The 26,619-nt window shown below is 34.4% G+C and overlaps 1 protein-coding gene across 1 annotated transcript in view; it reads left to right on the forward strand.

Moving 5' to 3' along the window:
- The window catches only part of LOC136025463 (uncharacterized), a 190,634-nt gene that overhangs the window by 61,211 nt on the left and 102,804 nt on the right, over positions 1-26,619 (forward strand). Inside the window, exons 13-14 of the mRNA XM_065701494.1 lie at positions 2,570-2,749; positions 6,537-8,564. Of these exons, the coding sequence (XP_065557566.1) occupies positions 2,570-2,749; positions 6,537-8,564 (2,208 nt within the window). The remainder of the gene's footprint in view (positions 1-2,569; positions 2,750-6,536; positions 8,565-26,619) is intronic.

The raw sequence follows: 26,619 nt of genomic DNA on the forward strand, positions 1-26,619 counted from the left end.
TGGCTGGGGGTAATAAGTAGAAACTTTCAGCGCCAGTACTGCTACTGTCAAAAGTTAACTACTTGTGACTGCAACTACTTTAACTGAAACTGTGATTGCTTGTGACTGTGACAACGACCACATGCGACTGTTTCTTTTATTACTACTTTACTTTGTAAGCATAAAAATACATTGTCTGCCATAAACTTCCATATGTTTTTTGTTTTATTTTCAATAATCCATGGCTGGTTTTTATACAAAATGGATTATAAAAAATTCTGTGCTTTGGCTAAATTATAGTCACAATTGGTGGTAAAATCAAAGTTACGCGAGTTCCTCGAGTTGACCACTGTTCAACTTTCAATCGTAAAATGCTTGATTGGCCGATCAGAGCACAGTAGAGAAATATAAACAGTACGATCATCCTAAAAAATGTCTGTCTACTGCAGCGTATCGGCACGTATACAAGCTCTTCCCATTTCCTTTGTTTAAGCCGACTATTGTAAATTTCTTAGTTCCTCGATCAACTTTGGACAATGGTGCGAACCTCTATTATTTATAATTGCGAAAGCAGAAACAAAGTGGGTGAGTCGTCGAAGTGATTTGCTACTAGTCCATCTCACAGCTATGACTTCTGACTTGACTAAGTGGCGCATCCAGGATTTTTAAAAGGCTTGTTTGGATTAAAAATTTAGGAAATAACATAATTTCAAGGGTTAACTTATGATAAACGCTGCAACAAGAAAAAAGACATGAATAGTGGAAGAGGGATCCACGAAGTAGTGGGACAATTTGAAATTTGTCACAAAACGTTTTACCACAAAGGGACAGCCTAATAGTTTTAGAACAGGTTATCTATTATGTTTCACAAAAATATGTGGTTTTAGATAGGCCTAGTAATATTGCGCCATAGAGCGTCAAAAAATTTTCTCCCTGGCAAGGAAAAATATTTTCTGGATTTTCCTCTTTTATACTCTTTTTTGGGGCCATTAAAATGTCCTTAGAAATTTGACGTAGAACCTTTGTTTTATGTGTCATAACTGGTAGAATACCCCTGTCCAAGAAAATACCAAACGTGTGTTAAGGGCTGTTTGTCGTGAAATTCTTAGTGAGTTTTCAGAAAGTTAAAGGACATCAAAAGAATTGTATTTGTACTATAAGAAGAACATAGGTAACGCTTGTTGTTATTATTGTTTTAAATATTCTGCCACGAACTTGTAAATTACGTAAAACTTTGTATCAGAAAGTATTTTTTATCAAAGTGATTTTTTTCATTATTTTTCCAGTTCCAGGTTATGTGCAAGTTTTGTAGAAAGCTTGGAATGTTTCAGAATTATGCTAAGACTATTTAAAATTATTCAATCATTCTAGTTACCAAGTTAATTGACATTTGCTAATCAGACTTTGTTTGTTCCAGGGCATTTTTGGAGCCAAAGGGAGGGTGTGTGGCCCCTCATCTCCTTTTTCAGCAAAGGGGCAAAATTTCTAATAATTTATATTTGCTTATCTCATTAATGAGCTTCTCAGTACCACAGACAGTAGAGATCAAACCAATATCAATAAACATATGTGAAAAAAAGGAAGCGACTAAATTTAATTTAGCTGCGAGTTTACATTCATGCTGACCACATAATTTCCCTTTGAGAAAAACTGATAAAACTATGAAACTGAAATATCAGTGTGAAGCGCCAAATTTCCTGTTCAAATGTCATCACGTCATGGCATTGTTCAAATAAAACTTATTTTTGCCTTGATTATACTTATAAATTCATTCTTTGTTTTTCTTTCCATTCTCAAAACCAACATTATCTTTACCTTTTGCATTATTACAGCCATACTCATTATTTTTCTTTTTTACCTCATCAACGTATTACATTCTTCCTTATCCCCAGTCGCTCGATTCGTCTTATTTCTTTTCCTGTTCTCCAGGCGATGAATGTCGACGTCACACGCGTGCCTGCCCATGAAAAAATCTAATGTCGCTTATATGTCTCATGGTTTATGCATTCTCCAGATTAGCAGCATCCCGGTCCAACTTTGTTTAATGGTTGAAATTGGAGATGATCATACTGTTTATATCTCTCTACAGTGGATCAGATTCATGAGTTAGTGCATTATTTTTTCATAGCTGTAAAAGATAGCTTGAAACAGTAGTTTTGTGTCTGTAACATAAATCTGATAAAAGACATGAAAAAGCAGTAATAGTAGACTGTAGTTCGGGAGAAATTTGTGGCTGTACAAGCTTTTCAAACTGATTTCCTGCTATTTTTATTTTCTATTTCTGAAATAAAAGTGTGACTTCAAAATTTAAAAAAGTTTGACGTCAAAATTAAAAAAAGAAAAAAAAACCATGTTACTATTAAACTTTGGCTTTCTTATTGACAAATCTGCGTCGAACGTTAGAGAAGTAATCAATTTTGAAGAAAGGATCGATCCTGATCTTGAATTCAGTTCGTTATTAAGGGACATGCTTACTAGAAACAGCAAGAAAAGACAAGAATAACACTATTAATATACTCTGCAAAGTCAGTTTACAGACCGTGTTTTAAGCAAGGTTACATAACTTTAACTTAGAATGATGTTTTTTCAGTTCCAGATTTCCAAGTTAATTCTCTATCAAAAAAGAGTGAAAAGAAAGCAAAAAAAGAGCATCTATCAATCGTTGAATCAACACCAGATGTTCAAGAAAAACCAAATCTCAGACAAAGAAAGGAAAATACGGTTTACATTGAATCTTCCAATTCTGATATAGATGATATCAGTGATGAAGGTATGTCACTAAAACAAGAACATCTTGATTTTCATTAATCCATTTACATCTTAGTTTTCATAAATCCACTCATAGTAAGGGGGAATTTTGGACTAAGTAGGTTAAGGAAAGATAGGTTAATAAGAATGGTGAAGTTTTGGATACAAATTTTAAGAAGTAAAAATAGGCTAGCCAAAGAAGCGTGCTTTAGTTTGTTGGAGGATAAGATAGAGGTAGGGTGGCCGCGGGAAATAAAGAAAGTTTAGATGAAGTAGTATAATCATATTTTTAGAATGAAGGTAAGGGGTCAAATTCGGATACAGTGGTTGATAAGGTAAAAGAAAGGTTAAACAAGTAAGGAATACAGCAGTGGCAGGCTCGGAAGGAGGCCTCGGGATTTCTGAGTCTGTATAGTACGGTGAAGGACATATGGGGGAAGAAGTTTATTTTAAGTTGGGGTTGAAAGGGGAAGAAATAAAATGGATTTTGAACTTACGGGGAGGGTTCGATTGATATTTGGGAAAGAAAGAGGAAATTTAGGGGTTATAGTGTTAACCCAGTCCCTTGCCCGGTGTGTGGGGAAAATGACGAGGATATTTTTCTCTTTTTGGAGGGGAATTGTAAGGAATTGGCGGACCTGAGAAATGAGTGTTTTTCGTTAGTACTGACAGATAGAAGGTGGAAGGTGGGTCCGAGGGATTGTATGATCATAAGTTAAAATGACATTAAGGAATCTGGCTAAGTATGTTTATGAAGGGCTGATACATTGCGAAAAGATATATCTCTTTATATATAATTTCTTGAAGGCTCCTGTATAAGTACGTTTTTTCTTTTTAATTTATTTGTGTTTTTGTTGTTCGTTTTGTTATATTTATGTTCTGTTTTGTTTCTGTTTTTTCTATGGCCCGACGGTTTTTTTTGTTTTCTTTTAAATACATATATAGAGATTTACAGAAAAGTGAATGCTGTTGTATGGCATTGAGAAGTGATTTTTTCGACACCACTCTTTCCAAAAATATGGGGGGGGGCTGTTGGAAATCAAGTGTCTTTGAGGAGTGTTGCTGTCGATTTTTTTTTATTTTAGTATGGCTTAAAGTGACATAGGCAGTGCTTTTATGGTTGCAAGGCATTATTCTCTTTCTTAGGTCAGTTCGTGTGGAAAGAGGTGCCTTATCTGATTGAAAATTGCATGCTTTAGTATGTTCATTTTAAGAGTTGAAAGTAATTGCAGGGTATGCCTTCTTTTCCATACCCTTTTTAGATACCCGTCACCCTCGATCCTCAAGACAATGGATCAAAGTTTTTAGGTAACAGTAATGTTCACAATTATTGGAAGGTCAAATATGAGTCAAGGGATGATATGATCCTCTCAGCCCTTTGTGCCAGGGTTTAAAGTGCGCAAGTTGTCCGTTATTTTAGAAATAGGTCGTATTACTAAGAAGGGGGTATGTTTGATCCTGGGTATCAGAAAAGGGTAAATGTATTAAGATTAAGGTTTCAGGGAACGTTTAGGGGAATATTAAGCAAAATCAAAATAAACTATGTCCATCCAGATTGTCAAAAGGGCACTTCTGGAATATATCAGGAACGGCTAAAGGTATAAACTTGAAACTTTCAAAGCAGGCTGCGGGGGATGTTTATCCCCCATGATGTCAAAAATAGGCGTATGGAATATCTCAAATCCATCTAGGGTGTTTGCTTTGAAAGTTTCAGTGCATGGTTCTGGGAATTTTTAACTTAATCAAAAGGCAATATGTGCATCCAGTTTATCAAAAAGAATATTTGCAGTATCTCAGGAACTGCATAGGGTATTTAGTTCAAAGTTGATAAGGGGGATTTTTTTAAGTATAGGAATATACATTATTCGCATCCAAGTTGTCTAAAGACCTATCTGCATAATAGAGGGGATGTTACACTGAATCAGAAGATGCTCGGTATATCAAGTTTCTCTTAAGAGTAAACCTGCAGGATCTCAGGAACAGAAGTGGGTATCAATTTGAAACAAGGAATGTTGACTTGCATGTAATACCAAGTCAAAAATATGTTGGATTTCCAAGATGTCAAAACGGGTCTATCTGTGATATACAAAATGGCTACGGGTATCCGGTTGCAACCTTTATGGAACGTTTAGGGTTATGTTGAATTAAATGAAAAAGGCAGTATACACATCCAAGGAGTCTAAACGGCCTATCTACAACAATCTAGGAATGGCTACGAATATTTATTTGAAAGTTGCAGGGAATTTGGAGAGGGATCGACTGATTCAAATGCGCCATGATGTCATCGGAAAACACTGATTTACTTCAACAAAGATCAACTTTCCAGGGGTAGGTTTAACCAGGTTCAAACACTCTTGTAAAATTTTTACTGTTTTTTTATTTTGTACCCCCCCCCCCCCCCAAAAAAAAAAAAACGAAGAAATCATGATACTGCCTTGCCTTTCCACTAAAACGACTCACTTCAAACTATGAACATTTTTTTTCTTTTCTTCCCAAGTAACAAATGTCCAATTTTGCTTGAGGTTGGTTTACGAGTAAAGGCAATAACTAGCTTAACATATCTATGCGATGTATCACTTTTTTGTATGAAATTTGTTAAAAATAAGTCCTGTCAGTGGTTGACTGACGAAAATTTGAACAACTGCATTCGAATGATAGCTACAACGTTTATGTTGACGACAAATACAGCACCACCCCTCACGTGAACTATCTTTATCTGATTCAAATGTGTTGATAATTTGCTAACATAAATTAGAAGCATCAAATCTTCAAATACTTCAAGGAAAGTTATTTCAGTCTTCAAGAAGTCAGATACTCATTTAAAGGACTGGCATCAATTGTGTATAGGTGATTCATTGCTTATTGGTAGTTGAAGAAGGGTAGGAGTGTTATTTGGGTTTAAATGGGAACAAAATAAAATTTTAATTTAGTTTCTTCTGCAATTTTTACCCTGAGTCTTCCAGGAATTAGTTTCATTACGTAATAAAACGAATTATCACTTCTTTCCATTAATCTTGATGATAACTAGTCAGTTAATTTTCTTATTTTTTGGTTTCTTTTGTCAATTTTTGACCAAGAAACACTACGTTGCTCAAAATCGTTTTAATAAAATACAAGTGACACTCAAACTCTAGAGCATGAGAGGGAGTCATGATGTATCACATTTTTTTTCTTCTTTTTTTTCTTTTTTAGGGCTGTTTATTTTATAATGAAAAATAGAAGTCTTTTTGAGTAAAGTTACAATAATGCTTTTGCTTTTTGGGGGGTTTATAGGGTGATAGTCCTTAACGTTTGCGGTGATTTCTTTCCGTTTTAAGTTTGACTTGGTTATCAATATAATTTTGTTGGTTTTAGAATTCAATTACTCATCTATAACATTATCTTTAATGTTTGCATTTGACGGGGTTATACATTTAATCACTGTTTATATTTTGTTTCCTCTATTTATTGATAGTATTTGGTTTTGGTTTTCCTCTTAATTATTTGGTTTCCTTTTTAATTATTGCAAGGCTTCATATCTGCTCCTCTTAAATTTTAATATGACTTTACTTTTCCTTGAAATTTCTGAGTGGATTTTTATGAAAAGCTATTTCAAAAGAAACGGACCAAAAGGATATAGTCAAAATCGGTATTTTATGCCGACCATATCACCATAATTTTTTTTGCGAGAGCGGCTTCAAAATAGCCGAACTACTTGTTTGTTATCATATTGCCTATGTTATTGTTCAAATTGTGGAGTTTTTTGTCTCAGTCATTTGTGCAGTTTGTTGTTATGTCTATAACTGAAAAACTTGAATTATTTTTTTCAGGCCTGCAAATTCACAACCAAGGAGTTCATAAAGTAATATCGTTAGATGAAGCTGGTACCAAGAATGTGCCTTATGATGAAGGTCAAGTTCATTTAGATGTTGACAATAGTCTGCGGGAATTTGCATGTTCGGAATGCTCGGATTTATTTTCTACTCATTCTCAATTAATAAGACATCTCAAACTGCACAAGAAAGTAGGAATTGCTGCCGTAACCGAGCCGTCCAAAAATCTAAATGATGAATCTGCAAGTAATCTAATGTCTTCATATCATGGAGATTCTACCAATCATAATTCAAACGAACGTACTACAGTCGGGAAAAATTCAGAATTCCGCGAAAAGTTATCCACTTCTCCACTAATTGAAGCAATTCATCTATACGAATGCGGGTTGTGTGGAAAAACATTCAAAGACCGTAAGTATTTTGTACGACACTTGCGAACACAACACAAGCAAACAGAGAGTGATCTATACGAATGTGAGTCATGTGGAAAAACGTTTAAAGACCGTAAGTATTTTTTACGACACTTGCGAACACAACACAAGCAAACTGAGAATGACAAAGAAGATGAAATGCATGAGTGTCCCTTTTGTCAAACAAAGTTCGAAAAGAAGTATCATCTTTGTCGTCATTTGATGACGCACAGAGATGGAAGTGAATTAAAATGTAACAAGTGCTCTGAATCTTTTTCCTGGCCTTTTGAGCTAGTGACCCATTTGAAAATGCACAAGAAGACAGAAATTGCTGGTTCTATGCAACCTTTAGACAACTCTGACGCTGAACCTACAAGTAATTCAGAACCAGTTACTAATAACATCGCTAAAGAAAGTAATTTTAATGAGTGTGGTATTTGCAAAAAGACATACGTCAACCGTAGATCACTCTTACGTCACCTGGGAAGGCATGTTAAGGGTAGAACATATTTATGTAACATATGTGGTTTAAGTTTTTTTAGGGCCAATGCTCTTAACCTGCATATACAAAGACATACAGGCGATAAAAATTTTACGTGCGACAAATGCGGAAAGAATTTCTATAGTATGTCTCTTCTGAATCAGCATTTGAAAAAGCATGCTGCAGAAGAAAGTAAGCAGATTCTAGAAAAACTGTTTGAGTGTGAAATCTGTCACAAGAAATTTGAAACAAAGCAGATTTACTCACAACATATGAAAAGACACACTGAGGGGAAAACTCAAGAGTGCGGAATCTGTCAAAGAAAGTGCTACACAAAGTACCAGTTGGCCGCACATATGAGGATCCATACGGGAGAAAAACCGTATGAGTGCAAGATATGTAACAGTACTTTTGCTCAAAGGACTAATTTAAAAATACACATGAGATCTCATAGTGAGGAAAAGCCTTACAGCTGTGAATTTTGTAGCAAATCATTTAAAGATAAGCCAGCTTTTAAAGATCATGTAAATATGCACACTGGTAAAAAGCCATATAAATGCAAGCAATGTGACAAAACTTTTACCGCAAGAAAAAGACTAGTTGCTCACAAGAGGTCACATTCTGGTGGAAAGAAATATAGCTGTGACATATGTAATGAAGTGTTTGCTTATGCTAATTATCGGAACTTGCACATGGCTTTACATGAAAATCCGAACCCTTTCGGCTGCGAGTTCTGCAGCAAGAAATTCAACTACAAGAAAAATTTGGTGTTGCATGTGCAGCGTATGCATTCCTCTCACAACCCTTTCAAATGCAAGCTGTGTGGTAAAACTTTCGACACTAGTAATAAAATTGAAACTCACATTATTAACCGCATCTGTGGTAAAAAAGCCATGTCGCTTGATAACATAAAAAGTCAAAGCACTTACCATAAAGAGCTTAGTAATGCAGATGGCTGCAGTGATGCATGTCATTTGTCTGAAGGTATTCGTAGTGCTAGTACCTTATCTGGCAATAGTGACACATTAGGATTGAAAAAAGAGAAATTGTTTATATGCAATATGTGTGATCAGGAGTACGAATCAGTTTTAGAAATTGCCAACCATTACGATTTTCTGCATAGGAAGTCCCAATAAGGAGTTATTTTTATTGTGCCTAAGGATCGCCATTGTCAAATCTATTGATGTCAAATTTAGAATTTATTTTTCTTGGTTTTAATTTCAAGTTTTTATTAAAATATGTGTATATTGAAACTACAAAGACTGGAGGCGAAAGATTAAAAGTGTAAGGAAGTGCTATAATAACCCTATTTCAAAAATTGAGTTTTACCTAAGTTTATTAATGAGAAATTAATTATTCCAATAAGTGACTAAAAGGTTATCTCCCGCCAAAACCTGATGTGGAAGATTTAATTGAACAAGTAACTCTATAATCATAATTGACAATAACTGTACACACTAATTAACTCATAAAGGCATTATCTGACATTAGTGAATATTTGAGCTAATTGCTTAGATTTTTTGCAAATGAAACATTATCAGACTGATGTAGATTACGAGGATTTCAACACTGAAAGGGCTAGTGCCCTTTTTAATAGCCGAAAACGATTTCAGGGCATTAAATCCCCCTCCCATGCCCCTCATTTCCCCAAACACATTTAATCAAACTTTGAGATAGCCATTTTGTTCAACATATTTGAAAGATCTGGAAATTATTTCTTTGAAGATGACAACCCCTCCTCCCCACAGCCCTCAGGGCAAGGGTTTTAAGTTTTAGCCAGGGGGTATTTAAGGTTTTTCTAGAAAGAGTGATCGAATAAACTTTGGAGGAAGATTATTGGATTGCTAATCAGAAGTTTTAGGGCCCTTTTTGAGTTTTGGAGTGATCGGATGGTGGATACCCCGCCCCACACACTCTCACTCACACACACACACCTCGTATTTCCCTGAAATGCATCTGATAGAAATTCTGAGATGGGCATTTGTTGTCGTATAAACTTCGAAAAGAGCTCATTCTATTGAAAATGGAAAGGGCTGTCCCCTCTTAAATTGTCAAAAGTGATTGATGGGCAATTAACCTCCCTCGCTCGCCCATCATCTCCCCAAACAGATCCAGTCAAAATTTCGAGAGAACCATTTTGTTTAAAGTTCTGGAAAGTATGTCTTTGAAGATGACAATCCCCCAGAGCCCTCAGGGCAAGGGCTATAAGTTATGCCCTGGGGGGCATATAAGGTATGTATAGAAAGTGTGATAGTAAAAATTCTGGAATGGACACATTTGATTGGAAATGAGATGTTCTAGTGCCCTTTTTAAGGTTCAGAGTGATGGATGGACGATACCCCCCCTCCGCCCCGACACCTCGTATTTTCCCGAAATGTTTCTGGTAAAATTTTTGAAATGACCATTTGTTGTCGAAAAAACTTGGAAAAGAGCTCATTCGATTTGAGACTGAATGGGTTAGTGCTCTTTTTTATAGTCTAAAGTTATTGAAGGGCAACTAACTCCGTCCCACTCCCAACATTTCCCCAAGCACATCCAGTCAAAATTTTCAGGTAGCCATTTTGTTCAACTTAGTTTAAAGGTCCAGAAAATATGTCTTTAAGGACGACAATCCCCACACAGTCCTTAGGGCAAGGGGTGCAAGTTATGCCCTTGGGGTATACAAGATATATATAGAAAGCGTGATCGTATAAACCTTGGAGGGGGCTCATTGAATTGGTAATCAGAAGTTCTACTGCCTTTTTTTAAGATTCAGAGTGACCGGAGCGTGGGTACCCCCCCCCCCCCCCCTCACATGCATACACGCACCTGGTATTTTCCCGAAATACATCTGATAAAAATTTTGTGGTGGTCATTTGTTGTCGTTTTTCGATTGCTCTTTCGATTGGAAATTAAAAGTGTCATTGCCCTTTTTAATAGTCGAAAGTGATTTATCAGGAACTAATCCACCTCCCACGCCCACCATTTCCCCTAACACATCGAATCAAAATTTTAGATAGCCATTTTATTCAATGTAATTAAAAGAACTGGAAATTATTTATTTGAGGATGACACCTCTCCTAGCCCTCAGGGCAATGTTAGTCCTTGGGGTATATAAGGTACTTATAGAAAAGGTGATCGTATAAATTTTCGAGGGGCTCGTTGGATTGGTAATCAGAAGTTCTAGTGCCCTTTTTAAGATTCAGAGCTTTCGGAGGCTGGATACCCCCCACCCCCAATCTCGTATCCCAAAATGTGTAATAGAAATTTTAAAATGGCCATTTCATGTCGTAGAAACTTAAAAAAAGGCTCTTTCTATTGGAAATTGAAAGGGTTAGTGTCTTTTTTTATCCCCCCTCGTGCTCCTCAATTCCCAAAACATCTAATCAAAGTTATGAGATAGAAATTTTATTTTGTGCAGTTGGAAGGTATAGAAATTGTGTCTTTGATAACCACCATGCCCTCTCAATACCAGAACATAATTTGCATTTGAAAAAAATGGCTTTGGATTGTCAGTTTAGTACGCATATACTGATATATATTCCTTAAAGTTTCACTAATTTTTAATTTATTAAAGTTTGAAAAGTTGAAACATTTTAAACGTATTTTATTTATTTAAATCATACAATAAAAACCGAGTCAAACTCAAAACAAGCAAAAATTAACATGAGTAGGAGATAAGATAAGATAAGATAATATTTATTTCAACAAAGCGACTATCACTAGCCCAAAAGGGCCGAATTCGCACTTCAGCGTCAGTACAACATCATAAATTGCAATCAATAAAAAGTCAAACGATAAAAACTCGTAAAGTTAAAACAGGGAAAACAAATTTAAACAAAAATGTAGCTAGCAAGAATTACAAAGTTTGCAATTGCAAAATAAACACTCAAACTATAAGATAAGAGTGCAGTGAGAAAAAAAAAGGGGGGGGGGTATTAATTTAAAATTTCAACTATGTGAGGGATTAATGTTCTTAGATAAGATAAGATATTTAATTTCAAAAAATAACTATCACAAGCCCCGAGGGACACATTCCGGAATTCGCATTCCAGAGTCATAAAACCATAAAAATAAAAACACATCATAAAAATAGCACAACAACTAAAAAACTGGTTAAACAATGTCAAAAACAACTAAATCAGAAAGGCAAAGCCATTCATTTGTCAAAAAAAAAGAAAAAATTAAACGGCAATATGTCAGAAAGTTGAAAAGGTAAGTCGTAAAACAAAACTAAAAGAGTGAGATAAAATTAGCGTTGAAAAGGTTTAAAAGAGAACATATAAACAATCGGTGGGAACAAACGAATCAAACGAACAACGACCTAAAGCACCTCACATGAAAGAGAAAAAAAAACGGGGGAGGCGAAACTAGTTGGCTATTTTATTTATTTTTTCTGTGATGAAGGGGACAAAGGTTTTTTTTATATCTGGAGGTAACGCAACGAATGGGGGACAAAACTCATGCCTTCTCAAGACCAGAACATAATTTGCACTTTACTGAAAACAAAATAAATTTCAAATGTTTTCACTTTTTTTTTACTTGTTTAAACTGTTTTTACTAGATTTATGAAGGGGAAAATCCTGCGCGAGTTTCTGGTGCCCTTTTTAAGAGTAACAAAAGATTGGAGGGCAAGCAGCCTGTCGCTCAAGCCCATTCATTTTCCAAACACATCCGGTCAAAATGTTGAGACAGCCATTTTGTTCAGCATAGTAGAATGATTCAGCAACTCTGCCTTTAAGGATATGAGGCGTGTCAACCCCCAACAATTATGATACTGGCCCATTATGCTTTAAAACTAAATATTGCTTTAAAATAAATCAAAAGGCAGTGTGTTTATGGTTGGCAATAAAATACCTCAGCAATATATCGAGAACGGTTGGTTGTATTAAATTGAAGCTTTTGGGGGTAGTACTATTAATACTTCTGCCCTTACAATTTAAATAAATAAAAAGAGTGCAAGTGTGTCCAGGTTGTCAAAGAGCATAAATAGAATCTTTTGGGAATGATATTCAGCTTTATTTTTCAGGTCAGCTTTAGAAGCTGTAAAATTAAACTAAAAGACACTGTCAGGATTAAAAATTATTGAAAAAGTTTCTCCAGCATTCAAATAGCAACCCAAACTATGGATTCTTATTGAAGAAAACTGAAAAGATTTTTTTTTTTTTTATGAAAGACCACGTGAATAAAAAATGAACAGAAACTAATTAAAAAAACTTTATCCACAAGACAAGTTTTTCAGAGAAAAGTAAAAAGGTCCATTAAGTCAAGAACGAGCAAAAATAAAGTCAAATAATCTTCCAAGCGTAATACCACGCTTGTCGCTATCAATAAATAAATGAAGCTCAAAACGAACTACAGCAAATAGCCGAGTCAAACTCAAATCAATGGAGAAATTAACATGAGTACGGTTTTAACCCCTACACCTTTTCAAGACGAGAACACAATTTGCGTTTTACTGAAAACAAAATGCGTTTGAAATGTTGTCACCTTTCTTACTTTCGTAAATGAAAAAGTATCAAAACGTTAAGGAAGAAATGTCACTATATGTGAATTAAACTGACAATCCATGGTCGTTTTTTTTTCAGTAAAGCGCAAATTGTGTTCTGGTCTAGAGACGGCATAGGGGTAATCAGCCCTACTCTTGTTAGTTTTTGCTCATTTTGAGTTTGACTCGGTTATTTATTGTAATTTCTGTTCGTTTTCAGTTTCTTTTATTTATTGATAGTAGCCTAATTTGTGGTAGTTTTACGCTCAGAAGATTATTTTAATTTATTTTTGCTCATTCATGGTCGAATGGAGCTCTTTACTTTTCTTTGAAAAACTTATTTTGCGTAAAAAAATTTAAATTAGTTTTATTACAAATAACGACTTGAAAGCTTATTGGAAGGGCCTGGTTCGTTTGATACTTCAATCTTTATATCCAGCCAAACTTTAATTTAACTAAATATGTGTTTAAATTAAATAATTTAAATGAATTTAACACCAAACTTTAATGGCGGGCAAGAGTCATCAGATCTTTCCATTAAAGAGGAGGTCTAATGTTTTGAAAAGTGCAATGTTTCTAACCTTTTGACAAAATTTCCAAAAGATATGCCCTGGTGTGATCAATATTATACAGTACTAGCTGTTGGGGAGGCGCTTCGCACCCCCCAAGCCCCCCCGCGCGCGTAAGTCGTTACGCGCCATATTAGTTACGCGCCATTGTAGTTGTGTCCCTGTGTCCACCTGTGAATAGATATATATATATATATATATATATATATATATATATATATATATATATATATATATATATATATATATATATATATATATATATATATGTGTGTATATATATATATTTTTAACTACGTAAAACATGCGAATATACAACATTCTTCGCTGTCCCATTGTCTATGCATATAAATAGATTGTCAGGTTTACTGACTCTTGAACATGCAACATATAATTGTCCATGGGAAAAACAATCCGTATTCAGATCTATACCTCATTATTCTAATGATGTGTCCCTGTGTCCCTGTCGTCATTTATATTCCCTGTGTCCCGGTCGTCATTTGTGTCCCGGTGTCCCAGTCTGTAATTTATCTTTGAGGTTCCCGGTCGTCATTTATATTCCCAGTGTCCCGGTCGTCATTTGTGTCCCGGTGTCCTGGTATGTAATTTCATTAGTTGACAAACATGACGTCAGTTGACAAACAACTTCATGACGCATACAGCTCAATCCTTAAAATGAAGTCAGTCGACAAACATGACGTCAGTCGACACACAAACATGACGTCACTCGACAGATACACACACACACAGACAACTTATTTTTATATATATAGAAGATTAATTCTATTAATGCTATGAGTATTAATTATGCATCATGACGTCTAGGAGACTATGGACCCTCAATGTTTAAAAAAGTTTATGTTAGACCTTGGACCCCCTACGATATTGTCTTATCCTTGGATATCCTTTCAAAATTAGACTTGTATCATTAAGCTTAATGGTCAAGAAAAACTCCGGTAAAAACCTAATAATGATAGTTAAACCTGACATTGACTAAACTAAAAACCTGACCAACTAAAAACATTTTTTTTCTGATGAGCTTAACATTTCTTCAACACAGTTTATAAGTGACTTTCACATTAATTTAAACAAATTTATTTTAAAAGAAAATGAAAGGGTTCCACTGATAAATAATCAAATTATGATATGCATATGAACAAGGGTGTCCACAGTAAGGGGGCGTGGTTCAGCCATATAAGGAACAAATCGGTTAGATTTTCAATCTGTGGGAGTAAAAGTTTTATAAAGGCTTGAAAAAAGTAGCAGAATATGTCCCAAAATGTCACAAACGTTTTCTTTTTCAAAAAAATGTATGCTTTTAAAGTATCAAAACAATTTATTTTTTTGTGTGTGTGTTCTTTATAATTTGATGATTCGACGAAAAAAAGTATCATGTTCAAAGTAAAATAAAAACCTTAAACATACAATCAGAAAATTGATTGGATAATCAGTAAAGATTTACTGTAGATGCAACAGGTTGGTAAGAATGATTTCGGATGATATTTCAGGTCAACTTATTTCTATTTACATAATTTAAAGTTTCTAAAATGCAAGGAGAGGACTTTGTCCTAACCACATACTTACCTTCAGTCACATTTGACTCTGTAGTCTTCTCTGTTTACAGTAAGACAATAATTGGCACAAGCAACAACAAGGAAGTGAACCCTTTTTGGTCTCTTAAGGCTGCAACAGTCAATATTAATGTATAATTAAAACAGTCAATTTTTTAAATAAAAGATTGTTAAAAGAAGCTGTTCAAATAAGATTTTTGTAAAATCTAGATAAAATTTAAGAAAAAAGCCCTTGCTAAAATATAAGGAAAAGCACGACACAAATGAAGGTAGCGCAATAGCACTGCCTAAATAAAGAACGATGTTGGCAAAATGTATTATTTATTTATTGGTTTCCTTTGACCAGGGACTTCGTATCGAAGGAGTTGTCATAGAAACTTCAAAAAGGACTCATTCGGTTGGAAATTAAGGGGCAAGTACCCTTTTTAATAGTCTAAAGGGAATGGAGGGCATTTATCCCATTCCAATTTCAATAAAAGTCTCTGGTCAAAATTTTGAGATAGCCATTTTGTTCCACGTAGTTAAAAGGTCCGGAAATTATGTCCTTTTTTTAATTTTAGTACTGAAAAATGCAAATTAGGGGTTTCCAGGATTTAATATCATTTCTTAATTAAACATTCTTATAAAATCACTGGCTCTTTATATTAAACTTAACCCTCATTGTGAATTTCTTATTTTTGGTTTTCTGTTTTTTTCTGCCCATGTCTGGCAAACAAACACCATACTGAACAAATGACACTTAAGCTATCCAAAAAATGTGAGAGGGAAGGGTGATACAGCACTACTCATTCCGGATATTATCATATATCTTTTTTGATGCTTCTGTTGATTTTATGACAAGTAAAAACACGGCTGACTAAAACTATGAATCTTTTTCAATGAAATACAAAATGTGTTTTAGTTTCTGTTGGTTTTAAGTGTAAGTTGACAATTCACTTAATTTCTGTTAATTTTAAAATTCATTTATTCATTTGTATAATTATTCATCTGTAAATTTAATGTGACCATTCATTTCAGTTTCTATTCCAGTTATTTTTCTTATGCCCTTCTTATATTTTACAAGGGCTGTTTAATTTGTGGAATTTTTAAAAAAAGTTAATTCAAAGAAATGCCCATAGAAAATTAACACACTGTTTTTTTTAGTTAACGGTTGTTTCTTGTCTTACAAGAAGGCCTTCAAAGCATCTTTTTATTTTCAGAAATGAAGATTTACAACCAGGGAGCATACAGAGCAATATCGCCTGCTAAATCTGATACCAAGAACTTGCGTGATGATGAAAACTTAAATTCATTTAGATGCTCAAAATAGTATGAGAAAATTTGTGTGTTTGGAATGCACAGTTCTATTTTCTCACCATTCTCAATTAATTGAAAGTCTGAAACTGCAAAAGGTCGTGGGAGTTGCCTCCGTATTGGAGAGGGAAGAAAGTGTAAATAACGTTAGTACAAGTAATCAAGTTCCGACAAATTATGAAAGTTTAACCAACCATAATTTAAAATGAAGTTACTAAATTTGAAAATCAAACTCTGTAAGTATTTTCTACAATACATGCGATTATAACACAATCAAATTGAGGAAAATAATGAAGATGAAATGTCCTTTTTGTTACTCTCAAAGATGTAGATGAATTTAGATGCAATAAATGCACGGAATGCCTTTTTCCGGTCTTTTGAGTTAATGGCACATTTAAAATGTACAAGCAGACTCCATGATCTTTTTAAGCCTCAGAAAATACAGTTGCTAAGCCAATAATTAATTCACGAGTATTTATTTGGTATCTGCAAGAAGACGGGCGTCATACATAAATCCCTCTTACGTCACCTGTGAAAGGAGGCTAAGGGTCAAAAAACCTTAAGTAACACATGTATTTTAATATTTTGGGAGTCAACACCCTTAAAATAACGTGAAACATGTAAATGAAAAAAAGGCTTGCTTGTCAAAAAAGTGTGAAAAATTTCCACAATGTCTAGTCTGAATCAGAATTTGAATAAATATGCTACAGAAGAGAGTGAACAAAGTCTAGAAAAATTGTTTTGAGCAATGAAGTCTGTGACACAAAATTTTGAACAAAGCCGGTTACCTCAAATCATTTGAAAATACCCAGCGGGAAGAAAACATATGAGTGTGGAATCTGTCAAAGAAAGGGTTACATAAAGTACCAGTTGACTGAGCATGATAGTCTATTCGGAAGAAAACCATTTGAATGTAAATTATACAACCAAGCTTTTACAAACAGATATGGTTTAACAAAACATAGAAAATTGCATAGAGACCAAAAACCTTATAGCTATTAACATTGTAACAAAATTTTTAAGATGTAAAGGGTCCTTGATGGCCCATTCGTTATTCACACGGGTGCAAAACCATTGGAATGTAAGCAATTTTACAGGCGTTTTGGCTCCTGCGATAATTTTAGAACCCATAACAAGGTCCATTAAAGAAATCCAACAGAAAAGAAAATCAGAAAAAAAAATGCAGTTGTAATATTAACAGTGAAACATTCGCAGTGTCTGCTTATCGTGATCAACATGTTGTATAAGCAAACCGTAATCCTTTCAGTTATGCGTTTCGCGGCAAAAAAAAAATCAACTGTAAGAAAAATATGGTGGCCCATGTGAAGCGTGCGCATCCCAACTGCCATCCGTTTAAATGTGAGCTATGTGGTAAGACATATGATTGCGTTAAAAAAAGCTGATGTTCACATTAGCTGTCTAATTACTGATAAAAAAGACAGATCACGTAAAAATTCAAAATGTCAAGACAATTCTATCGAAGTTGATGAAAATATGAAAATTCAAAAAAAGATAAAACTCTTTATGTGTAATGTGTTTGATGAGGAGTTTTTGTCAGTTGAGAAGATTCAGGGACATTTCAACTCTTCTCATTAGGTTCTTATATAAGAATCACCAGTGCTATATGTTTGAAAAAAAATTGTACCATATTCAGTATATTTTCCTTGGACCTGTACAGCTTTACAACTTTTCTTTAAGTCGAAGATTTGGCACAGTTTTGTCAATAAGGTAAAAATTCAGTGCATTTGGGACAAATTCAGCGATTTTTTCTTTTCGATAGCCAGAATTAGGACTTTCACATTTCATTTTATAAAAATGCTGATGTTTCGCGACTTGTCTTTCTCTTCCTGACTTTGAGGTTATGTGTGAACGTACCTTTTCAGTTGTTGGTTCCAAAATATTGGCGTCAGATTTAAAATTCTAAAGACAAGGCCTATTTAGACAACCCCTTTAATTCTAAAGACCTCCCTACAATTTTTGGAACTGGATTTAGTTCTATCCTAAGGTTAAGCCTGTTCGATACTTCTAGATTCGACCCATTTGCACAAGTACTATCCAGTGGAAGCAGGGTGTAAAAATCACTCTTTACTTTAGGCTATATCCTGGTCTATTGATTGGGTCTTTGCACGTACTTTGAACCTTAAATAAGTAGTGGTTTTCTCAGCAAATTATGTACATATTGTTGATCAGGTCAGGAATAAGCAGTCAATAGCACTAAATTTAGAAGGATTCTCATTTAGAGGAGGCTATGGTGTTACTAATAATAAAAAATTGATGTACCTCGTCTGATTACAATGCCCAGGAATGCACACTGCTGTTGCGTCTCCTTTAGAGCTTGCACCCCTGAGGTTTTGCCACTGCTAATGGCTGTGCCTCCTTTAAATGAGGTGCATTCTAAAATTTGTGCCACAGACTGGAAAAATGACATGTGTAATATAGGCCTGTGAGAAAAATTTTTAACTATGGCTATGCAACATTAATCAGTAAATTTATAGCAAAAGAGTATAAATGGCTTTTGTATAAAGTGAATATACCACTTGATGACTTTTTTGTGCTCTTTGCAAATATAATAATTGCTTTTACTGGAAATTCAAATTTAAGCAATTTTGTAGCTCTCAAAAATGACAAATTTTCAAAAAATTATGACAGTTCATATAACTGACTTACCAATAAAGTGAACATACCTCTTGATGCCTTTTTTCATGTTCTTTATGAATATAATAATCACTTCAATTGCAAATTAAAATTTAAGCACTTTTTGAGCTCTTCAAAATGACAAATTTTCAATTAGAGTATGACTTATCACTCATTTTCTGCAAAATAATATTATGTTTTCTCTGCACCATCTTTTCCATAAAAAAAATTATGCTACATTTTCTCAGTGCTAAAATTATTTATAACAAGGTTAGTTTAGGTTAGATTAAAAAGTGCTCAAATTTAAGGTAGAAGCAATTATTGTATTTGAACAGAGCATAAAAAAAGGCATTGAGTGGTATATTCACTTTATACAAAAGCCAATTATACTGTTTGCTATAAATTTACCCATTAATCTGTTCAATGAAATTTATGCTGATATATTTATAAGTTAGAATTTATGACTTGTTGGCCTAATTAGCATTGATGTAACAAAGATCTACATGGGGCTGGCCAATATTATCTGGTTGTGAAAGCTACTATTTTTTATTTCTAGAGTTTTTTAGTTTATTAATTTCATTTTTTTTACACTTCTAGGATAACTGTTGAATTATGTTTGTTTTGAGACCAGAGAGATCATTTCTGGACACAATTCTTAGTATTTTTAAGCTTTCATTTGTATTCCTGTTTGTTCATTCCCTTCAAAGTCATGAGGAGAAAGACAAGTTACAAAACTTCTATATTTTTACAACAATGAAATGTGAGAGTCCTATTTCCAGCTATAAAAAAAAATGCTGATTTTTTTTTTGTAAATGTACTGAATTTTTACCAACTTGGCAAAATTGTACCAAATTTTTTACTTAAAGAAAAGTTCTAAAGATATACAGGTCAGAGGAAAATGTACTGAATTTGATACAATTGTACCACCCATATCAACCCTACAACAGAATCAAACACTTGGTTATAATCTATAAAACTGAGGACAAAAGGTGTTTGACAACTCAAGCACTTCTCAATTAATAACCTAAGAGTGAAAATTCAGTCAACACATCCTCTACCTTTTCTAAAACCACACTTTTCTTCCCTTAAAAATTTGTCTACAACCTCTCTCAGTCTAGTAAGCATCATATTACTAAGTAGTTTGCTACCTTCAGAGACTAGACTAATGCCTCAATAATTACCACCCTCAATCTTATCACCTTTCTTATTCAGTCATTAAACTAAGGTTTTCTTAAAATTGTTATATACTTTTGTCTAAAAAAAAATCATATTTATCATCTTCAATAACTTATTTCTAACCTCAGAGCCATAATATTTAAGAAACTCATTTACAAAACTATCAGCACCTAGATCCTTATTATTTTTTATTCCTTTCAGTAATGTTGCTAATTCTTCCTCACAAAACAAATTTTCCTTCACATCCAAGGTGTCACAAATTTTTGAAATTCCTCTATATCTTTTCCTACAACTTTTTTTTTAGCACATGCATACGTTTTGGTTTAGTACATTCTCAAAATGTTTTTGCCCACCTCTCTTTAACTCAATCCTTATCACTGATTGTGGGTCTGTTCCTATCTTTAACTGGGACAACTCATGTTTAGTATGGGACAACTGTTCCTGGAAAGTTTTTCTTTTAGCTCTCATTCTAGAGTCTACTAATATCATAAGTACCTGCCTGGGAGGTACACTTCCAAAATTTCAGCTTTAGATTAACCCTAGAAACTACTAGATGGTGATTTTTACTTTTAACATCAATAACACTACTCCTATATATCCTAGTATCTTGTATTGATCCTGCTAGTCTTTGGTTCACTATAACATAATCAATAAGATTTGCTGTCTTACCATCACATAAATACCACATCAGCTTATGGGTTATTTTATGACCAAACATTGTATTGGTTATGACTAGATTGTTATACCTACAAAATTGCAAAAGTCTGTATCCATTGCTGTTTTCTTTTCCTCCACCATATTTATCTAGGATAGGATACCATCTATCCCTATTTCTACTGACCTGGACATTAAAATATCTTAGTAAAAACATCATATTTCTACCTGGAACCCACTCTATTTGCTCCTGTAACTGTAAGAAAAATTCATCTGAGTCACTGGTATCTCTGTCAATTGGTTCTACAGGGGCTTATGCTACTATAACTGATAACCTGTGCTTTTAGTCATAAAATGAGTAATTTGTATTCTATTATTAATACCTCCCCATCCTAAACAAGACTTAGCAGCTTCTTTATTCATCATGAGCCCTACTCTCTTTTAATGTACCCCATCATTCCTGCTTGAGTAAACAAATTCTATACCACCTAATTTTATGCTTCCTACCCCTGGGATATGGGTTTCTGAAACTCCTGACAGTCCAATTTGTTTAATCTAAATTTGTCAGTCAAGATGTTGATACAATAGTCATTTTTTAACATTGTAACATTCCAAGTTCCAATTTTCATGGTCTTTAAATCATTGAAGTTATTTTGACCTCAGGAAAAGCAATGATACCAGATACCAGTGCAAGAAAGGGATCAAATATCTTCTCAAGTATACACCAAAGCATTTAAGCCCATTTAGAACCAGACATCAAAAAGTACCTGGGTCCTCCAGTATGAGTGGAGGCTTTGTGCAATCCTGGGTCTAGATTATCTCTTTGATAATGTTGTACTTAGAGTAATACCTCATCACTTGAACAGTGCCTGATTTCAGACATCCATTTTGAAAAAAAAAAGCAATTTTTCTACATATAAACCTAAGAAATGTTACCTGGACTTTGAATTTGAATTGAAATTGTTGATTTCAAATTAAAATCACATAGTTGTGGGCATCAAGCCATGGCTAATTGCAGAAAAAGCCATGACAGATAGTTGAATTGAGTAAGAGGCAAATCTGGGATCAGCTGTTCATGCATATGGTATTGGGCGCATGGGTTTGAGGATCCAAAGTGTAGCGTGCTGCACTTGCTTATATTAAACGATAAGAGCCATTTGTCTGCCCACAGCTAGATTTTCTGGACATCTGTTTGCAAGGATTTTACATTCACTGCTCCAAATAGCTTTGAGTTGTCAGCATAGAGAGACAAGTTGTTTTCCACCTCGCTGAATATATCGTTGATGTAGATGTTGAACAGTGTAGGACCAAGAACAGTTCCCTGCAGTACTCCACTGATGACATCACAGGGCTCGGAAAAGACCATTTCACCTCCAGTACCAAATAGCCTGACTCTCTGGGTTCGTCCTGACAGGAAGTCCATAAGCCAATCAACCAGGTTGGGGTGTAACTGGGCAGCAGTAAGCTTTTCTCTTAGAGAAGCTTCTAAAAGGGCTCATTTGATTGGAAATTGAAATGGCTAGTGCCCTTTTTAATTATCAAAAGTGATTGGAGGGTAACTAACCCCCTTCCCACGCCCACCCTTTCCCCAAATACATTCAATGAGAATTTTGAGATAGCCATTTTGTTCAACATAGTTGAAAGGTCTGGAAATCATGTCTTTGAGGATGACAACCCCCCACAGCCCTCAGAGCAAAGGTTGTAAGTTATGCCTTGGAACGATATAAAATTTTTATACAAAGTGTTGTAATAGAAATTTCAAAAAGGGCTCATTTGATGGGAAATTGAGAGGGCTAGTGCCCCTTTTTATAGTCAAAAGTAATCAGAGGTTGAATGCCCCACTCCCATGCCCATCATTTTTCCAAACACCTCTGATCATAATTTTGATATTGCCATTTTGTTCAACAGAGTTAAAAAGTCTGGAAACTATGTCTTTGAAGATGACGCCCCCCCACAGCCCTCAGGACAAGGGTTGTATTTTATGCTGTTGCAGGATATAAGGTTTTTTTTTAGAAAGCATTGCTGTAGAAACTTTAAAAAGGGCTCATTCAATCGAAATTGAGAGGACTTCTGCCTTTTTTGTTAGTCAAAAGTGATCAGAGGGCAAAGGCCCTCATTTCCTAAAATACCTCCAGTGAAAATTTTGAGATAGTAATTTTGTTCAACGTAGTTGAAAACATTGGATTTTATGTCTTTGAGGATGACAAATCCCCCTTCCCAGGCCTCAGGGCAAGGGTTTTAAGTTATACCCTGGGGTATATAAGTTTTTTTTATAGAAAGTTTGGTTTTATAAATTTCGGAGGGGACTAATTTGATTGGTAATCAGAAGCTCTTGTTTCTTTTTAAGAGTCAAAGTGGTCAGAGGCAGCCACCCCTGCCCCCTCACACACACATGTCATATTGTTCTGAAATGCATCTAATAGAAATTTTGAGATAGCCATTTTATTTAAAATAGTCTAAATGTCATATAACAAGGCTTTTGGAGTTCAAGCAAACAGCCAGAACCTGGAGGCAAGGGTCGTAAGGTAGACCCTGGGGCATTTAAGATTTTTATGGAGGGGATGGTTGCATAAACTTTAGAAGTGGCCCATTTGGTTGAAAGTTAGAAGTTCTAGTTTCCTTTTAAGAGTAAAAGTGATGGAGGGCATTTAGTCCCCCTCAACAACCTTTTTTTTCACAAAACATATCTGATTGAAATTATGAGATTGCAATTTTGTTCAAAATAGTCCAAAGAACATAAAACAATAATTCTAGGATTGACACAACCCCCAGCACCCCGGGGATACGGTTGTAAGTTATACCATGAGGTCTATTAGGTTTTTATGGAATTGGCGGTCATGTAAACTTCAGATTGGGCTCATTTGATTTGAAATTGGATAAATTAGAAGAAACCATTTCAGTAGCTCTGTTCATCTCACATAGTGAATCAAAGGGAAAAGGGCTGAATAGTCTCAACTCAAAAGCTCATGCTTGCTGAAAGAGAAGAAGAAACTGGAAGTATAGGTGACAGGTTATAGGGCTCCTGTAAATTTGTGGGTTGTTATTTATTATAATTCTGTTGTATATGTATTTTCATTGTTGTATGACAAAGCATAGTTGCATTATTTTGATTCCTGTTTTTCAGTGTAGGCAGTTGCTGCAGGGGTATAACCTCCTACCAATAGCATGTTAAGTAATACATATGGTCTGGTTCAGTGACTACTGACTGAGGTGACACACAAGCAGGCTAGTGATTACAGAACACACAGAAAATTCTAGTGATACAAATGCGTATAACCTTTAGGTTGCATGCATCAAGTCCCAAACAACAACAAGACGAAGGCATTTTCTGAACTGTTATAGGCTAAGGAGAGTAAGTGAATGAGCTTGATCTGAAGTTTACAGGGTGGAATTCAGGTTTAGTGGCTTTTTTTGCTGTCTTGGAAAGTAAGCTGGCATTGATGATTTTGGTAAATGAAGTTCAGAAATGCATTAGCCAGTCTGAGTATCAGTTTATAATTTTCTTTCTCCAGAAAGAAGCATAATTGATATTCATTAACAGACTTGGAGAAGGTGAACATAGTATTGAACCTTTTTTTATGCTTCCAAAATACAATAGTTCATTTTCCAAAACATTCCTCCTCCCCTAATAGTCTAGTACCAAATATAGCCCAAGGAATATACAGGATTTTTCTGTTAATTAGATTATTCTGTTTCCATCCATATGGCACAGTCCATATAATCGACCTGCAAAAAAGTGAACATTCTGCTCATTATGATTTTTATGGTCTTTCTCAATATGATAATCTATTTTGCTGCAAAATTAATTTTAAGTCCATTTTGGACCCTTGAAAGTCATAATTTCTTTCATAGTTTCGGAGGATGAAAAACAGTTAAAATATTGGTGTTAAACTTACTACTTTTTTATAATGCCATTTTGTAAAAGTTATATGATTCAAAACTACTAATTTGTCATGAATGAATTGAATAAAAAAATCAAAACAATTCTTCTATGTTTTCTTCTTATTCCGATAGGCCACTTAAAAACCGCCAATTTGCCAACATGTTGAAAAATACCAAAGCCAACAGAAGAAACATGGCAGATAGAAAAATGGAGAAATGGTTTAAAAATTTTTTTATCCAACTTAATCAAGACAAATCAATGGTTGTGAATTATATAACTTTTAGGCCTACGAATTGGATTTATAGTGAAATAGTAAGTTTGAAACCCTTTTTATACCCAAAACTACAGAAAATACTTATCATTTTCAAGGGTAAAAAAAGTCTTAAAGTTGAATTTGTAGCAAAAACAATTGTTATATTTGGAAACAGCATAAAAATGCAATCAAGTGGTATATTCACTTTATTTGTAAGTCAATTACATGGAGTGCTGTATTTGTCCTTTCCATTTACGAATAAACTTATTTTTAATAAAGCACAGCATGCACAGCCATTATATTTCCTTCTGGATTGTACACATCAGCTATTATTAATTCAGGTTTTCTATCTCTATAAACTACACTACAGCACTTCCACCCAAATCATTGCTTAACCAATATTCAACACCTGGTGGTAATTCTTTTTTTTACAACTGTCAGCATTACACTCTTTTATATATTCCTGCACCCTTTTTAATTAGCCTATGTAGAAATCTTTCATTATGAAGGTTTCTGCTTGTAAGCCCTATCTGTTGAAGACAAATAAACCAATTTAAGTCCTAAGGTCTGCTTATAATCCCCCTCCCCCCAGAAATTTTTCTCGACATACAAAATTTATTAGACAAAAGGGAAAGTAAGACAAATAGAAATAATGGAGAAAAGAAGGGATTCTGGAATATTGTGCAGACTGTAAAACAGCATTTGCTTTTATTTTTTTTAAATTATTTTCATGTTTTTAGGTACTGGGTTTTGAGATGGGCTTTCATAGCTTAGTAACATAAAGTGTAAACAAACTAGATTGATTTCTTATTCGAAATAAGAAGTTCTGTCCTTTTTAAGTTTTCTTGATTTTGATTTAGAGTTTGACTCCATGTTATTGAAATTAAATTTAAAAAAGACCTATTAGAGTTACTTCAGTTAAGAAAACTTTCTAATATATGCTTAGTAGACACATTCTCAATTTCAAGTTTTTACCTTGTATTAAACACTACAGATATGACTGCCAGACAGGGCTTCCACTTTAGCCCCTTTCCCTAAAATGGTGAATGTTAAGATTTAATAGTGGTAAATATTTATAGGTTAGTACCTCTGTTAGGGTAATTATAAACTTCTTCTCAACCCAAAATGGAGCAACCTCACTTCCATTAACCAAACCAGCAACGTCAATGCCTGGCTATTTTCTCTTTCATCCCTACCATTGAGTACTAGACTTCTTCCTCTTCCATCATCTTAATGGCTCTATGGTATCAGGGGGCAGATTGGGAGGTAAAATATAGTCTAAAATGTAGACCTTACTATAAAAAGATCCTTGCAAGAGGCACCCTAGTAACAGAGAATGTGCATAAGTTTTATCTTCCATTTTCTCATCTATCTACCAATTTCAGAGAAATAAGTGTCATCAACCTTCAACAGACATTTTTTCCTGTCAAAAGTTCTATATTTGACTTGATCACACTCAAAAGAAAAGCCTGAAATTATGCCTCCAAAGTATCAGCTATGTTCCAAGTCAACTAAGAATTGCAAAACTGGCTCTCTCAAACCCAAGATAAAAGCAAAAGTCAGGAAAGGTATGTTCATTGTTTATTAATCCTACTGAAAATATTGGAGAAGGTTTCTTTTCTTGCGGAGTGTTTTGAAAATCAGGTTTCAAAGACAATGAAAAAATAAATATAAAAAAGTTTTTTCAGC

The sequence above is a fragment of the Artemia franciscana genome, chromosome 3 (assembly GCF_032884065.1).
Source record: "Artemia franciscana chromosome 3, ASM3288406v1, whole genome shotgun sequence".
In the NCBI taxonomy this organism is placed as follows: domain Eukaryota; kingdom Metazoa; phylum Arthropoda; class Branchiopoda; order Anostraca; family Artemiidae; genus Artemia; species Artemia franciscana.